The 17989-nt window shown below is 39.2% G+C and overlaps 1 protein-coding gene across 1 annotated transcript in view; it reads left to right on the forward strand.

Annotated features, from left to right (window-relative positions):
- BCKDHB (branched chain keto acid dehydrogenase E1 subunit beta) overlaps positions 1–17989 on the forward strand; it is a 181361-nt gene that overhangs the window by 50461 nt on the left and 112911 nt on the right. Inside the window, exons 4-6 of the mRNA XM_056565954.1 lie at positions 2411–2544; positions 7937–8092; positions 9626–9734. Coding sequence (XP_056421929.1) covers positions 2411–2544; positions 7937–8092; positions 9626–9734 — 399 coding nt within the window. The remainder of the gene's footprint in view (positions 1–2410; positions 2545–7936; positions 8093–9625; positions 9735–17989) is intronic.

Here is a 17989-nt window from a genome sequence, read left to right on the forward strand (position 1 = left end):
CACATGCTATTGATGATTTGTATTCTATATCCATTTTTTTTTCTTTTAACTCAGAGTATGTGCGACAGAAAATAAACCAACACATGCAACACATTAGTAAATCAGCTCCCAGAAAAAGAGGAGTGAAATCGAAAACACTCCAGAAAGAACACTCGGATTTTAGTAAATCAGGGCCAAGGTGTAATTTTTACCGAAAAATGTACTGCGTAGAAACGGAAGCCCCCAAGAGTGAAAATATAACACTTAGTAGTCAGGCTTGGTGTTAAAGGGGTACTCCCATTGGAAAACTTTTTTTTTTTTTTTTTAAATCAAGTGGTGCCAGAAAGTTAAATAGATTTGTAAATGATTTCTATTAAAAAATCTTAATCCTTCCAGTACTTATTAGCTGCTGAATACTACAGAGGAAATAGTTTTCTTTTTGAAACACAAAGCTCTCTGCTCACATCATGACCACAGTGCTCTCTGCTGACATATCTGTCCATTTTAAGAACTGTCCAGAGTAGGAGAAAATCCCCATAGCAAACATATGCTGCTCTGGACAGTTCCTAAAATGGACAGAGATGTCAGCAGAGAGCACTGTGGTCATGATGTCTGCAGAGAGCTCTGTGTTCCAAAAAGAAAACCTTTTCCTCTGTAGTATTCAGCAGCTAGTAGGTACTGGGAGGATTAAGATTTTTGAATTGAAGTAATTTACAAATATGTTTAACTTTCTGGAACCAGTTGACTTAAAAAAAAAAAAGGTTTTCCACCCGAGTACCCCTTTAACACCAAGCCTGGCTACTAAGTTTTCTATTTTCACATAGTCATTTTTTAGGAACATATGACAATCTCTCTCTGGATACGTAGCTAATGGTGACAAATTGTATAGACCTTTACAGTGTAGTCACCAAGGTCTTGTAAAGAAGGTGTATGTGTGTTTTGGACATACTTTTTTGCTCACACAGGAATAGGCATCTCATATTACAATTCCACTGCTCTTAGTTGCATTTATCTAGATGCTTAAAAGCTATGGACGCCTTCTGAAAAGCATTGCCATTTTTGCTTTATATTTATTAAAGTGTTACTTTGAAAAACAAAAAAGCCTTTGACATGTTGTCTACACATGTCGAAAGTTTAGATTGCATCGGGTCTTAGTCCAAATCAAAATTTGCTGGGTCCTGAAGGGGTTAACATGAGGCTCAAAAACAGTGTGTGAACATAACCTTAATGTATTACGTATTACTAATCAGTATTTTTTATTACCGCGTTTTGTACAAAATTCTTAAAGGGTTACTCCGCTTGAAAACAACTCCGCTCCGTGCCGGATGACTGGCCACTACAGCTGCCACGCCCCCTCCATTCATGTCTATGGAAGGAGGCGTGACTGCTACGTACTAGCCGTCATGCCTCCTCCCATAGAAATAAATGGAGGGGCGTGGCGGGATGTCATGAACCCGGAAGCTCCAAGCTTCCATGTTCAGTGTGCTGCCGGCCCGGAGATCCTCGGGGGTCCCCAGCGTCAGGACCCCTGTGATCAGACATCTTATCCCCTATCCTTTTGGATTGGGGATAATATGTTTCTGACAGAGTACCCCTTTAACCGATTTGAAATGCAAAGCTGTATATAAAGGGTCTTGTGAGGGGGAGTATGCCTAGTTATTTACACACGTATCATATTGAAGACACAGGGAACTTTATAGCAGCACCTATTTTTAATGCTTTCCTGTTACACCAATATGTTTCCCCTTCCTACTGGTGGAAAACTTTTTTTTTTTATTTTTTTTTTTTTTTTTTTTATAAATGAACTGGTGCCAGAAAGTTAAACAGATTTGTAAATGACTTCTATAAAACAAATCTTAATCCTTCCAGTACTTATTAGCAGCTGTATGCTACAGAGAAAATTCTTTGATTTTTGAATTTCTTTTTTGTCTTGTCCACAGTTCTCTCTGCTGACACCTCTGTCCGTATCAGGAACTGTCCAGAGCAGCATAGGTTTTCTATGAGAATTTTCTCCTGCTCTGGACAGTTCCTGATACGGGCATCAGGTGTCAGCAGAGAGCACTGTGGACAAGACAAAAAAGAAATTCAAAAAGAAAAGAATGTAGCATACAGCTGCTAAAAAGTACTAGAAGGATAAAGATTTTTTAATAGAGGTCATTTACAAATATGTTTAACTTTCTGGCACCAATTGTTTAAAAAAAAAAAAAATTTTTCCACCGGAGTACCCCTTTAAGTGCTGCATAGTAGAGCGTGTCAGCTCTTACCAGCTCTGTGCTGTTTCCTAGGCCAGACTATACTAGCCACAGTGTTTTGTTACATGTGTGCATGACATGTAAGCGTTGGGTTTCCTCCTAATGTTTTTATATTTGAGTTTAATTAACTTGATAATAAGTCTCTTCAATAGGTAACGTGTCACTTATTTATTTTCTAGGTAAAGACAGAGTTTTCAACACCCCCTTGTGTGAGCAGGGAATTGTTGGATTTGGCATTGGAGTTGCAGTTGCTGGTGCTACCTCTATTGCCGAGATCCAGTTTGCTGACTACATCTATCCAGCATTTGATCAGGTTTGTACATATGGTTATAGAACATAGAAATGAAATATCTGCAAGTGTTTACCAAGCTTAACTGTAAAAGTCCAGTCCTCTTTCTTTAAAGTTGGATTTGATTTAACATTAGGTAGATACATGGACTTATTTTCAGGGGAGATATAATTTCGTTTTTTTTTGTTTTTTTTCTACATGTGTAGATATGTTCCCCAAAAACAATTCTTAAAATAAGCTTGTCTGCAACTTGTCTGCATAAAAACTATTTTCTTAAAAAAATAAAACCAAAAACAATGTATTGCAGAAAAAGTATTTGTAAGGGTGTATTTACACATACAGTATACTGTGCATATTTGAAGCTGCAGATTTTATGCTGCAGGGTTCAATGTAAACTAAATGACTGAACGCAGCTTCAAATCCTGCACATCAAACACATCAAAAATTTACAAGATACTTAACGTGTGAACACCCTAAAGAGAGGGTCATACATGCCATATTTTGCTGCGTATTTGCTGCCGCATATCTTTCTACACACTGAAGTCAATGGGAATAAGAATATGCTGCAGAAAATATGCAGAAAAATATGGCACGCGTGGCCCTACATTAAAAAAAGAAAATTATTCTTTGTCTCTAAGATTATTTTTATTATTATTATATAATATATATATATATATATATATATATATATATATATATATATATATATATATATATATTTTTTATAACTACAGAGTTATGGCTAAAAAAAAAAAAGAGCATATGAGGAACATTATGTTCCCCTTATGCCCTTACACCCTTCCCTTCAATTCCCTGGTTGGACTTGATGGACGTATGTCTTTTTTCAACCATACTAACTATGTAACTATATCAGGGTTTATTTAGTAGTAGTATTTCAACTGTGATTTTATTTGGATGATGTGTAATGGTAAAAGTTTAAAATTTTTTCTAATATGCTTTGTTTTAAAATCTGCTTGCTGTGGGTAAATAAAACATTGCGTACATCCAGAGTCCCAAAAAGTCCTGCTTTTATGCAGTTTATTCCAGTGTGTTAGGCCAGGTGATTCTTTGTGAGCTAAATTCAGTTTCAGAAATACAGCTAGGAGCACAGTGTACCGTATATGTGCTCAACATGTAACATATACTCATTGACAAAAATAATGCACCCAGATAGAAATGACAGTGCTGCAAGACTTGGCGTGCAGTTATGCCTCGGGCTTATATGGAAGTAATTACAGGTGTGATCTAATTAGACAATTGGTCGTGCCACAAGAGGGCATAAAAATTCTTCCACACCACGCTATAAAAGGCTCTAAGATTCTACTTTTAGGTAGTGTACTTCTTGGTGAGAGATTGACTGCTAGAAATGCCCCTACAATGCGCTTTAAAGGAGTACTCCGGTAAAAATGTACTTATCCCCTAGCCACAGAGGCTGATCGCTGAAGGTTTGACCGTTGGGGGGCCCCCTGCGATCTCCAGTAAACTGGTAAAGGGCACGTTCTCTATTCATTTCTATGGGGGCGCCAATGAAGACCGAGAGCTGCCTAAGGGTACGTTCACACATGTGCCTGCTCGTAGCGGCAATATGTCGCTACGAGCAGACACTCTGCGATGTGCGAGTCGCAGTATACTCGCACATCGCGGGAGCTCTCTGCCTAGCTCAGAGTAGGGAGAGTGGCTGCGATGTGTGAGTACGCCGCGCACATCGCTGCAGTGTGTCTGCTTGTCGCGGCGTATTGCCGCTACGAGCAGGCACATGTAAAGACAGCATAGAGCAGGCCTTCACCAGCGGATCAGCAGCGTACAATACGCTGTAAATCCGCTCGTGTGAATGTACCCTTAAAATGAATGGAGTGCATGCCGGCTGCAGCACCCGCTCTTCACTGAGCGCCGGGTCCCTTCCAGGTGATTTAAGGTGCCAAAGCGGTCAAATTCCCCATAATCAGTTACTTATCCCCCATCCTGTATATCCATTATAAACAAGAAAACCACAATAAAAGATCCATAAGTAAAACATGGTCAAAAATTTACAGTAATATATCGGAGATATATCATGATAGTGGTCACATTCATAAACAAAAACAAAGCATTAATTTGTTCTGCAACCTGTAAGTTTAATTGATTCTGTATATATAAATCAGAATGTCATTTGAATTGTTTAGTTGATTTTTAGTTATTTTTTTGTTATCTCATAGGGAGAAGGAAGTTAGGCATTTTGCAATAAATAAAGGAGAGACCTCTTTCCTAAATAGAGATACTTTTTAATCTAGACCTATTTTGAAGTTAAAAACTCATGTTTAAATAGAAATTGAGTGTCTACTCTTTTTCAGGACCTCAGAAATATTGTAAGCTGTTGTACTTTTCCATTAGAGGCATGGGATAAATTTGCAGCTGTTAGATTGTGAAATGCTGGCCATCTGTTTGATAACGTCATATATTATATATGTATATTTAGCAGGGCCAAAACTGAGTCTGGTGTCAGCGGCAAACACAAAATTCTTGAAGTAAGTTAAAATGATGTATTTAGCAAGATTTAATAGATCAATATTGTATTGCCACACCATATGTAGTATATGAAACCAATTTTTGAGGACACAATTGCCACCATTGTTAGTCTGGTGAGAAAGATGAGTATTGAAGAGAGAGAGGTCAAATACAATTATATTTTTTTTCTTATTTTGATTTTGTGGAGACTTTCAAAATGATGTAGGTAGGCCCCCAGTTTAGATTCCCATTTACAAACATGTGGAAGTTTGGTATCGCCCAAATAGTCAATAGGGCTTAGTATGCTGTGGATTGACTGCTTTGTTTTGGATGTAAGGCAAATATAGTATTAACCCCTCCTCTTGTAGATTGGAAGACTTCATGGGCAGGGTTCTTGCTCCCTCTATATCAGTCTTACATTTACTGTTTCACGCTTACTGTACTTGTGTAATGGTACGGTATGTATTTTGACCCCCAGACGACATTAGGTGTAAGTGTACTCCCGTGCTGTCTGGGAGTTAACGCACTGGAGCACTAAATGATTATGATCCCGTTCGGCATAAGAATGAAAAATGTAATACAGTAATAGAAAAACAAAATAAATTTGGTATTGCTTTAACCCCTTAAGGACCAAGTGTTTTTCTGTTTTTGCACTTTCGTTTTTTCCTCCTTACCTTTTTAAAAATCATAACCCTTTCAATTTTGCACCTAAAAAAAACATATGAGGGCTTTTTTTTTTTGTATGACAAAATTGAATAAAAAACGCCATTTTGTAAATTTTGGGGGCTTCCATTTCTACGCAGTAAATTTTTCGGTAAAAATGACACTTTATATTTATTCTGTAGGTTCATACAATTACAATGGTACCCTACTAATATAGGTTTGATTTTGTGGTACTTCTGAAAAAAATCATAACTACATGCAGGAAAGTTAATACATTTAAAATTGTCTTCTGACCCCTATAACTTTAACATTTTTTCACGTACGGAGCTGTATGAGGGCTCATATTTTGCGCTGTGATGACTTTTTATTGGCACCATTTTTGTTTTGACCAGACTTTTTGTTCGCTTTTTATTCATGTTTTCATGGTATAAAAAGTGACCAAAAATACGCTATTTTGGAATTATTTTGCATGTACGCCATTGACTGTGAGGTTTAATGAACAATATATTTTTATAGTTCGGCATTTACGCATGCGGCGATACCATATATGTTTATTTTTATTATATTTATATATATTTTTATATGGAATTTGGGAAAAGGGGGTGATTTAAAGGAAGGGGTTAATGTGTGTGTCTATAGTCACAATACTTGCAGTAATCCGTGAATGTGCTGCAAGAGCAATCCATTTCCTAAGTATGGAACAAAGATTAAGTTTCCAAATTTCTAAAAACAAATCTAATGAGCCAGCTTTACATAAGTTATTAGTGGATACATTTTTATTTAGAGAAATTACTTTTTTTTCTTCAACTGCTTAGCAAAAAGTGTCCTGTAACTTTTCATATGAGGCCTTTTTTAATTACGGTGGCAAAATTTCACAGGAAATTGATATCTGATTATAAACTTTGTGGTTAGTTGTTTAGTTAACACAAAACAGCTGCTAAATTACATTAAAGAATTTTATAGAGCAGCTTTCTGCTGCCATTCTAAACATTTCACAAGTGGATTACTACATTTTTTGCCCTTGATACAGTATCCGTTGTTTACGTAAAGGTATTCCGAATCCATACCCATTGATTGGCACTACGGAAAATTGAGCATCACGTTTACTTTATGTACATTTAGCCAATATATTACGAACGCCAGCACCACACCTCTTAGGAACCCCACAAGTGCATCCTTGCATTCTACCACCCAAGTGATTGCACTGTATATTTTGGACCTGAGGAAGGCACTCTTTGTGTGCCGAAACGCGTAGTCCGTTGTGTCAAATAAATTCTATTGTCCTGTGCTGGCTCGAGTCTCTCAATTTGTGCCCAAATTTGCGCAGCACCTCTAAGACCGTTTTTTCTCTATAATCCTCCATTTGCCAAAACTGGCCCTTGCGCAAGGGTCCAGTCCCGGTCAGAGTGCGGCTGCCATAAACTACCAACACCTTACACATACCAGCCTACTGTGAGCAGTGACCCCGGGACACATGGGATCAAGGTTTGCTACCCGATCTGGTGAGTATATAACTTGGGTGTGGTGGAGGGTCACACTAAGTCGGTATACGTAAACGAAGGGAGCGCCCCCTATCTATTTCTCTCCTACATCACTATATTAAATAAGATAATTCTCTTTGTCTCTACAGTGATTTCATCCCAATAGCCTAAGGCCCACTTATACATGTATACTGCACAGTACATGGATTGACTTTCATGATATGGCAGCTGCAGGGGAAGTGGCTAGAGATGAGTGAACTTACAGTAAATTCGATTCGTCACAAACTTCTCGGCTCGGCAGTTGATGTCTTATCCTGCATAAATTAGTTCAGCTTTCTGGTGCTCCGGTGGGCTGGAAAAGGTGGATAGAGTTCTAGGAAAGAGTCTCCTAAGACTGTATCCACCTTTTCCAGCCCACCGGAGCACCTGAAAGCTGAACTAATTTATGCAGGATAAGTTATCAACTGCCGAGCCGAGAAGTTTGTGACGAATCGAATTTACTGTAAGTTCGCTCATCTCTAGAAGTGGCATTGCAGCTTTGCGGTGCCGGTAATTTTTCTTGTGGTTGATTAAAGTAGAAAACTGAAATTTATTTTCAGCTTTTCATATCCTGAACAAAGTTGTTGCTTTAGGTGTTGAAGTGGGGCCCCATTTCCGGTTTTGCAGTAAGGCCCTATGTTATGCACTTGTATACACCTTTTACATGTGGATATTGAATCACACAAGTACCCATATAATCTTTATTTTTTAATTGTTCGTATTAATTCAGTTTTATTCTTATTCTGCAGATTGTTAATGAAGCAGCAAAATACCGATACCGATCTGGGGACCTTTTCAACTGTGGAAGCCTCACCATTAGAGCACCATGGGGGTGTGTTGGCCATGGTGCACTTTATCATTCCCAAAGTCCTGAAGCCTTTTTTGCCCACAGTCCCGGTATAAAGGTATGGTCTCTATATATTTATATTTGCACAGAGGTGTAGTTGTTACTTTTTGGAAATGGTTAGTGCCAGATTATGTTTAGAAATGTTCATAAGAAAAGAAATGTAATTGACTGAAAACAAATACTGCCCTGCTTTGTAATCTAGGATATCTAGATTAAGTTGGTAGTCTGAATCAGGATATTTTGTACAGTTACATATTCAAAAAAGTGTGAAATTAGAAATACCAAGCTCCTTTAATTTAATTTTCAAACCAAATTTCAGCATTTGGATCAAAAGATTGCTGGCCACAGTTTTAATATATTAATACAGAATTAAGTTAGCAATAGATGTTCTGTGGCAGATGGATTGGTCCATCCATTTTACAGATTCGTTTCGGAATTAGCTTCAAATTTAAAAAGACAAAAAAAAAAAAAAACTATATACAAATGTTTATTTTGTTTCAGAGCGTTATCTCCTTAGGGATAACCCCCTTCAGCTGATGCTGCAAACAGCTGAGCACCATGGCTCCGGCTCCTAGTACTCCTACACCCAGCCAGACATTGTAGTATGGCAGCCCAATCTGCCAGAGAAGGTCAATCCACCCCCTACCAACCTCTGATATTCCTATTTCCTAATAGGACATCTTCATGAGACAACCCTCTTTATTTATCTAAAAAAATAAATAGACACACTGCCCAATGGCTTTGAATACATAAGCCAAAACCCCCACTTTTGGGGGCTTTTACTTTTACAGCAGAACCAAATATCAATGGAAAGCTATTGAAACCATATTTTAATACTTAAACTGACCAATTGTCACAAGAGTTTTCAGTTGGTATCTATAAACTCTTTTTAGGCACCAATACGTTACAAGCTAAACCAGTGTTTACCAACTGGCATACCTTTAAAGGGGTACTCCACACCCCTAGACATCTTATCCCCTATCGGGATAAGATGTCGGATCGCCGGGGTCCCGCTCCTGGGGACCCCCGGGATCTCGGCTGCTGCACCCACCTGTACGGCTTCCACCTCACACCGGCAACGCTGGAGGCTTTGAATCCTGACCACAATGGCGGACGAGCGTGACGTCATGACTCCGCCCTGTGTGACTTCATGCCACGCCCCCTCAATGAAAGTCTATGGGAGGAGGTGTGACGGACCTCCCATAGACTTGCATTGAGGGGGCAGGGCGGGACGTCACACGGGGCGGAGTCGTGATGTCACGCTCGTCCGCCATTGTGGTCGGGATCCGAAGCCTCAAGCGTTGCAGGTGTGAGGTGGAAGCCATATAGGTGGATGCAGCAGCCGAGATCCCGGGGGTCCCCAGCAGCGGGACCCCGGCGATCTGACATCTTATCCCCTATCCTTTGGATAGGGGATAAGATGTCTAGGGGTGCGGAGTACCCCTTTAAGATGTTTCACAACTACAACTGTTTGGAAAACACTGTGCTAGACCTCCATTATTCTCAAAGGCTTTTCACTCATCTGTGTTGTTCATGTTTATATTGGCTTGATGCTGAACTTTTGACTTGAATCTGCCTCTATGTACTGCAGGTGGTCATACCTAGAAGTCCAATCCAAGCGAAGGGCTTGCTGCTATCCTGCATTGAAGATAAAGACCCATGTATTTTCTTTGAGCCCAAAATACTGTACAGAGCTGCAGGTAATGTCCTAAGGGGTTTTTCGTTCATTCATATAGCTGGATTTATGTTTTGGCTGCATGTAAGGAAATTTTTAGCTTCACTTATTTAGAAATAAATGGTACATGGTTGCAGGCAAGTGTTTCAAGTTAAGGCAGCAGTCATATGCTTTGGCCATCAAAACCTGTCTGGCTTATCCATATTTTCTTTGGCCAGGCCTTTACGGATTTAGTTATATGAATTTTTTTTAAATTCAGATTCTGTTTTGCATGCTTTTTCTCTTTGCGCAAGTTAAAGTTGGAAGTAAAATAATAGGAATCAGAAAGAAAAATGCCCTCACACATATAGGACAATGAAAATGTTTCATCTTATTGTTTCTTTTGGTTAATACACAAAAGTCTGGGAGACATTAATAGACTTCAGGGCTAATCTAAGTAAACTCTTAGTAGTAACTCATATGCCTGGTGTTCAGCTGACTGGCACCAACCATTTAGAGCTTGGTCTTGTAGAAATGTTTGACAAAGTCCTAACATGATTGGACAATAGCCCAGAGGGTTAATCTGGATCCCTTTAACTTCATTACTGCGAGAAGAATCCATCCCCATGCTATGCCATATCCTTCTAAGGACTGACAAGTTTTAGTCAGGAAGATCCAAATCTGAAGTCCATAAAATGTGAATAGCAGAGCCAATGTTTTTATTGTTACCCCGGATACTAAAGTAAACCAATACGTAAAAAAGGGAAAATTTGGTTCAGCTACAAAAATATCAAAATCTGAAGAACCAGTTGTCCGTTTTATTGAGATGTAAATGTATTTTTGAAGCTTGCTGTATTACAGTGTATTGAGATGACCATGAAAGATGTTTTATACTTGTGTACACACAGAGATTTGTCATTTTACTGTACTAAAACTATTTATGAAGACCTGATTGTTTAGAATATGACAGTATCCATATCGTGGATATGTGGTTATACAAGTTTATATATATATGAGGCCTGGTAGCTTGCGAACACAACCAAAGCATGAAATAATTTTCAGAAAGGCAAAAAAGAAAACAATATAAAAATAAGAGTTAATTGAATTTTCCTACTTTCATTAAATAACTGATGAAATCTAGAATTGTTTGTAACAACATTAGTCACACTAAATTTGACAAGGCGTGTGTAGAATTACCGGTACATCTGCTACGCTGTTTATTTAGGTTCAGTTGTAGCGTAAGTCATTGTCATGACAGCTATGATCAGGTATTACTAGACATTTTACTGACATGGGATTTCATGGTCAGTCAGCCTTGTAATCTTTCAGCCAGCACATTGACCGTTTGAACCAAACGATTGTAATATTTACTGCTCTGTGATTTCATAGAAGAATTGGTTATATTTCTACGACCTTTTCTATGTCTGTGGCTTTTTTCTTTTTAAGTATTTTATGTCGAGTGTATTGGTTTAATCTAATGTTTATACGTTTTCCACATTGTAACAAGTCAACAGTAACACATAGTGGGTACAGTGGCATATGTACGCAATGTTATACTGGAGTCTCCTATACAATATAAGTTTTACTACTAGGAGGAGCCATCCCAAAAAATCATGTAAAGATTTGTTAATTTCACACATACGAGCAATGGGAGTAGAACATATGGTGGGATAAGAACATTTAGAGTATATATTGAATGTGTTTCCTCATACTATAATATTCATTTTTAAGAAACATTTCAATATCAAATGACCCTATGACAGGCCATGTGCCCCATATTACAAGTTGGTACAACGTGAAATAAAAATCTCCTGGTTGGCAGAGGGCAGGCTAATGTTTTAGCTGGCAGTGGCAAAATGAAAGTCCATTAGACTTTCCTTTAGGCTACGTTAAAGGGGTACTCCGCCCCTAAACATCTTATCCCGTCCAAAGGGAGGGGACGTGACTGCTGTGGTCGACCGATAAATGTTCAGAACGCAGGGGTGTGGCCGGACCCCCCGCGATGAGATATCTTATCCTTTGGATAGGGGATAAAATGTCTAGGGGCGGAGTACCCTTTTAATAAAGAGAATGAGAGCACTGTTCAGTGTACCCTGGGAAAATTGGATACTCCGTGTCACAGTTGCTGGAGGGTTATATCATCATACTGATATTATCATTATTATACACCAAGATAAGAAACAAGTGGGATACTAAGCCTACAAACCAACACCTGCAGGTGTAGTGCTGAAATAATAAATATACAACAACACTAGCACCAAAGTTTATAATAAAGTATATATAACCATAAATAGGTTAAAAAACATATAGTCAATACGTAAATTGGCACTTAACCCCTTAACGACCAAGGACGTAAATTTATGTCCTGCTGCTGCGGTACTTAGCGCACCAGGACGTATATTTATGTCCTGTACATGACTGCGAGCTTCGGAGCGATGCTTGGATCATGCACAGCTGATCCCTGCTGCTGATCGCAGCCAGGGACCCGTCAGTAATGGGCGACATCCGCGATCGCGCGTTGTCTGCAATTAACCCCTCAGATGCCATGATCAATACAGATCACGGCTTCTGCGACAGTGCAGTCAGAAATATGGATGATTGGATCACCCACATCGCTGCCACGGCGATCCGATCATCCAGAACGGCGCACGGAGGTCCTCTCACCTGCCTCCGCCGCCTTCCACAGGTCTTCTGCTCTAGTCTGGGATCGAGCGGACCAGAGCAGAAGATGACCGATAGATAACACTGCATAGCACTGAACAGTATTAGCAATCAAAGGATTGCTATAAATAGACCCCTATGGGGACTATTAAAGTGTAAAAATAAAAGTAAAAAAAAAAGTTAAAGAAGTGAAATATCCCCTCCATACCCTTTTTTCCCATTTTACCCCCATAAAGTGTAAAAAAAAAAAAAATTGCCACGTACGTAAATGTCCAAACTATTAAACTATAATGTTATATATTCCGTACGGTGAATGGCGTGAACGTAAAAAAAATATATATATATTTTTTAAAAGCACAAAATTGCTGCTTTTTTGACACCTTTTATTTTAAAAAAAGTGTAAAAAAATTTATAAACTTTTTATATACACAAATGTGGTATCAATAAAAAGTACAGATCATGGTGCAAAAAATGAGCCCTCATATCGCCGCTTATACAGAAAATGAAAAAGTTCTAGGTTGTCAAAATAGACCAGCTGTTTGATTGGCTTGTTCAGTATAAAATACTGAAAATTTTCTAATGAAAGCAATTGCAAAACCTAGTGGTTTTGCATGCTTTAACACATATCAAAAGTTTTTGTACCTGACAGTGCCCATTTAAGGCCAAAATGGGCTTGGTCCTTAAGGGGTTAAACGTAGATCACAACTGGAAATACACTATTGATGAGAACAAGGTAGCATAAATATAATCATACAGGAGCCTAAGAATATGTCATATAACAACCATATAATTTGCTAAGTAATAGTAATCAAATCAAGTCCTAGTAAGGTGCATAGTGCATATCAGTATAGAGATAGAACTACAAGCATAGGAGAATCACAGTCAAAAGGTCCTGGTATTGCCTCTGTACAGGTTTTGATAAATCTCCCCTATATGTGTTTTATTTTTTATTTTTTTTGTAATTTGATTAATAAAGATTCATATACTTTATTATAAACTTTGGTGCTAGTGTTAACATTTGGGGTATATAATATCATTATTATTATCATAAAAAATACTAAACTTGAAATGGACATTAAAAATAATACAAAAAAATTATATTATATGTTTAATTCACAAATACGTGTGAATAAATAACAGACAACACGTTTCAAGGGGAGTCTCCCCTATTCATCAGGTATCATTTTTCTTGGAAGTTTCATGTTAACTATTACTATCAACATGAAATAACCTGCCAAAGAGTATACTATTTACCCACGGAAGAAGGCAGAGTGCTCAGTTTCTCTTTGTCTTCTCCGTATCCTCTTATCGGGGAATCGCGGTGGGATGCAGACAGTGGCTGGACATCATAAATGATTCTACATGGAGCAGCTGTTGTGCATATGACACAACCCAGCATAGTGAGCAGGATATCTATGTATAATTTATGATACCTACCAACATTAACGGCACTTAGGGCGCCCCTCTGCTGTCTTTTTCTTTTACATATGTTGCATTAAGCTATGTTTCCACTTAGGATTTGGGGCATTTTTTTTACCTTAAAAAATCCCACAGAAACTGTCACTGCTTTTTTCAGTTACAGCGATATATATGCATTGCTGGTTACTGTATATTCCCAAAATGCATAGCATCTCTACTTAACTATTTCCTTGCTGGGCAGGAGGTAAACAGTGCGCACCTTGTGCCCAGCCCGAGCTGCTTCCAAGGCTTTATAGCCGCTGGCACAGCTCAGACCCACTAAGAGCAAGGACTTCCTACAGTAATGTGGTGGGAGTCCTGGCATCACAATTTATCTGCTTTCGTGCTGCCACTTGCCGTTTTTTTTAATGTTTGCAGAAACACCAAGAAAAATGCCAATGTTCAACCCATATGGCATCCACCCCCATCTTCCATAGACTTCTATGGGAGAGAAGCCCATAGCATGCAGAGATTTTGGGAAACTGCCACTGAGATAAAAAAAGCCAAACCAAAAAACGGCAAGTAGGTTTGGTGCTTCATAATTCCCTATTGACTCCCTGCTAACATCTTCCTGTGGCAATTGGAGCTTTTTTGGAGTGTCTTGGCCCCCCAAAAAACAATTGGAATCTGATTCTTGGCATCCCCCCCGATCAGTTGTTTGAGGGTGTCACTCCAAAGAGAATGTGGCCTCTTCTTCTTTGTTTAATAGGCAAAGGGTTGTGTGTTTTTTCAGCTGGGCCTCGTGCCGACACTTTACTGCGGTTCAGTCCGTGTCAAGTGAATGTGACCGAGTGGACAGTGTTTCCCAAACGTGGTCCTCAAGTACCCCCAACAGGTCATGTTTTCTAGATTTCCTTAGTCTTTCATAGGGAATATAATTATGGTCAGTGAATCAGGAATAGCCACAGTTATATCACCTGTGAAAGACTAAGGAAATCCAGAAAACATGACCTGTTGGGGGGGCTTGAGGACTGCCTTTGGGAAACACTGGTCTAGGATAACACGCACACAGCTGCAACAAAGTATATGAACCTGTGTGCTTGCCAAAGTGCCATGGCTCTCTAATCAGCTGATTAGTGGTGGGTGTCAGGAGTCAGATGCGCATCAACTGATTTTGCTAGCCAGTTTGGATAGGCCTCAGGTATTGGAGTACTCGAAAACCCCTTTTACCCCTTAAAGGGGTATTCCTATTTAGTACATTCATGGTATATCCATAGGACAATAAAAGTCTGATAGGTTTAGGTTCCAGAGGTGACACCCACATCAATCTAGAGATTGAGGTGCCCTGGGCAGTGGCTGGAGGTAGTTGGGAATGTTATAGCTGGGGATAAATAGCCGATAACTTCTACCGGAATATTGGTATAAGTTATCGGCTATCGGCCCTAACCTCCACATGGTATCGGTATCGGCCCTAAAAAATCTATATCGGTCGATCCCTAGTTTTTAACTATGTTAACTAAATTTGTACATAGTATTTTTAAATTCTTTTCTGTTCAGTTTTTTATGAATTAACATCTAATTTTAGCCTCCATCTGCAGTAAATTATCATCCATAAAGCCCTAATTGATGTTTAAGCTCAACAGGTTTCTGCTTCATTACTTCATAGTTAATATGTACATGAAGTAGATTTGCTTTTTCGCTGTCTCAAAATGATTACATTGCTTTTAAACATGTCACATGGACACCACAGTGTTATCTGTAAGAGAAAAAATGGAAGGTCAGGACCATTTGCAGTGATCTATGAGAAATTATTGTAAGTGATTCATGGTTAGTTCTCACATTTCATCTGTTCAATCAGTATTTAAAATAGACTTTCACCGGGTGTAAGAGAATACAGTGGAATATTAATTGAAAGGTTTAACTGGAAGATGAGTATTTTAGGCTTACTGAGATGGGTTAGATAGGTCACAGTAGTTTGTGCTAAAGTGTATTATTATTTTATATTATGTATAACTGTTTTATCACCCTCTGAATCACAATAGCAGTATTGTTGCCGTTGATTAATTACTTTTGGCTATGTTCACGTTTGAATTGGAAGCTTTGCTGTAAGTTTTATCAAAATTGACTGGAAATGTTGCATGCAGCATTATTCCTGTCAGAACAATGGACACTGGACCCCATTGGTATCTCTTGTACATTTTGCAGTCATTTTTGCCTTTGTTTTTTTCTGAATAAAACCATTTTAATTTGACATACTGTATGTTTCATGTTTGCTTTGAAGGGATCAATAGAAATATCTTAAAAAATAAATAAATATATATTTATATATTTATATATATATATATATATATATATATATATATAGATAGATAGTTTAAAAAAAAAAAAAAAAAAAAAAACTATGCTTACTGAATGCATTTTGAATGATCGATTCCACTGCTTCTCACAGTGAATGCCTCTCACTGTGAATAAGGGTACTGACATGCTCTCAACAGCCCAATTTACCCTCATCAAGGCCAGGGAAGCAAGGAAAACTGTTCCGCAGTGTGCAGAGCTTTCTAATAACTAATATGTTATCAGGTGGTATACTCCTGCACTATTCTAGGCCTTCATATATATCTCATGCGCAGTGCTGCTACCACAGTCCCAGCAGATATAGAAGAACTCTATACAGTCACAAAGAATACGTCTTAATTCATGCAGGACTGCAATCCCACAATGATAACCCTGGCACGTCACCAGGAAAGGAGAATACTCCAGGGAGATCTTTTCTTAAAATTTATTGTTAATATGCACTGTCTACAAAATGTTTCTGTTGTTGTTTTTCTGGTGCAGGCAAACTCAATACCCTATTTTTCTGGCAAAATTGTGGGATGTGCTGGGACCTGTCTCAGATTAAACCAAGCCAGTGGAGCTGTATAGTTGGTCTGTACCTTTTGGGTACGTTCAGACTGACTGATCCGCGGCATATTTTACGCTGCGGATCCGCCAACTATGGACCCCTACATTGTGCCTCCATCTGTGCCTGCTCATAGTGGAAATTCATTGCTACAAGCAGACATGCTGCAATGTGCGAGTTGCCGCACGCATGCACAGTATACTCGCACTCTGCTGCTCTCGGCCTAGCTCAAGGAGCAGGGGGAGCGGCCGTGATGTGTGCGAGTACACTGCGCATGAGCTGGGTGACTCGTACATCGCAGCGTGTCTGCTCATAGCGGCGGATTGCTGCTATGAGCAGGCACAGATTGATGCACAATGTAGGGGTCCATTGTCAACGGATCTGCAATGTAAAATACGCTGCAGATCCGTCCGTGTGAACATACGCTTAGGGTGCTTTCACATGTACAGGATCTGCTGCATATTTTTCTGCAGCCGATTTTGCTACCATTGAAGTTAAAGGGTAGCAAAATCAACTGCACAAAATATGCAGCAGATCCTGTACGTGTGAACGTACCCTAAGGTTAGGGTCACATGTAGTGCATCCGCAGCGTATTTGACCGTCCCTATTGTGTGCCGCTAGAAGCAGACAGAACTTGATCTGCAAGTCGCCGTGTGCATGCGCAGTGTACTCACAGGCATCATGGTCGCTGCCCCTGCTCCTAGAGCTAGGCAGAGAGTGGCCATGATGTGAATACGTTGCGCATGCACAAGCCAACTTGCAGTGTGTATGCTCGTAGTGGCAGATTGCTGTTATAAACAGGCAAAGCAGGATGCAAAGGCACAGCAGTTGTAGTTAGCAAAGGGCACCACCTGAGGTGTACTGCTCATCTAGGTCTTAAGACTGATGCAACCTTAAATGTGCTTTTCTTGACTTTGGTCTGTTTGAGGGGGGTATCTTTGATGGCAGAACTTTTACTGCTGTTTTAACCTCATACCTCCTGAGTGGATTATCTCTTTTGCTTCATCTTGAAGTTAGCTTCAGCAGCATAATCCAACACTTGAACTATACACCCTTCGGTCTGCGATGAATGTTCTGTCTGATAATTGATCCCTCATGTTGCAGGGGAATATATCGTCCAAATGCACAGTTTGCCAGGGCCATTCATATAGTTGGTGCTGAAGGGAAATTCCAAACTTGTAGGAAACTTTGAATCAGATGTATAAGTACATAAAGCTTTCATCACTTGGCTACATTATTCATGCTGTCCCGATTATCCAGTAGATAGGTTATACGTTGGTTTGCATTCTCATTTCTGCCAATAAGGAGGTAATGATAAAGGATCCGGAGGAAAGATGAGTCAC

This window comes from Hyla sarda, chromosome 3 (genome assembly GCF_029499605.1).
Source record: "Hyla sarda isolate aHylSar1 chromosome 3, aHylSar1.hap1, whole genome shotgun sequence".
Lineage (NCBI taxonomy): Eukaryota > Metazoa > Chordata > Amphibia > Anura > Hylidae > Hyla > Hyla sarda.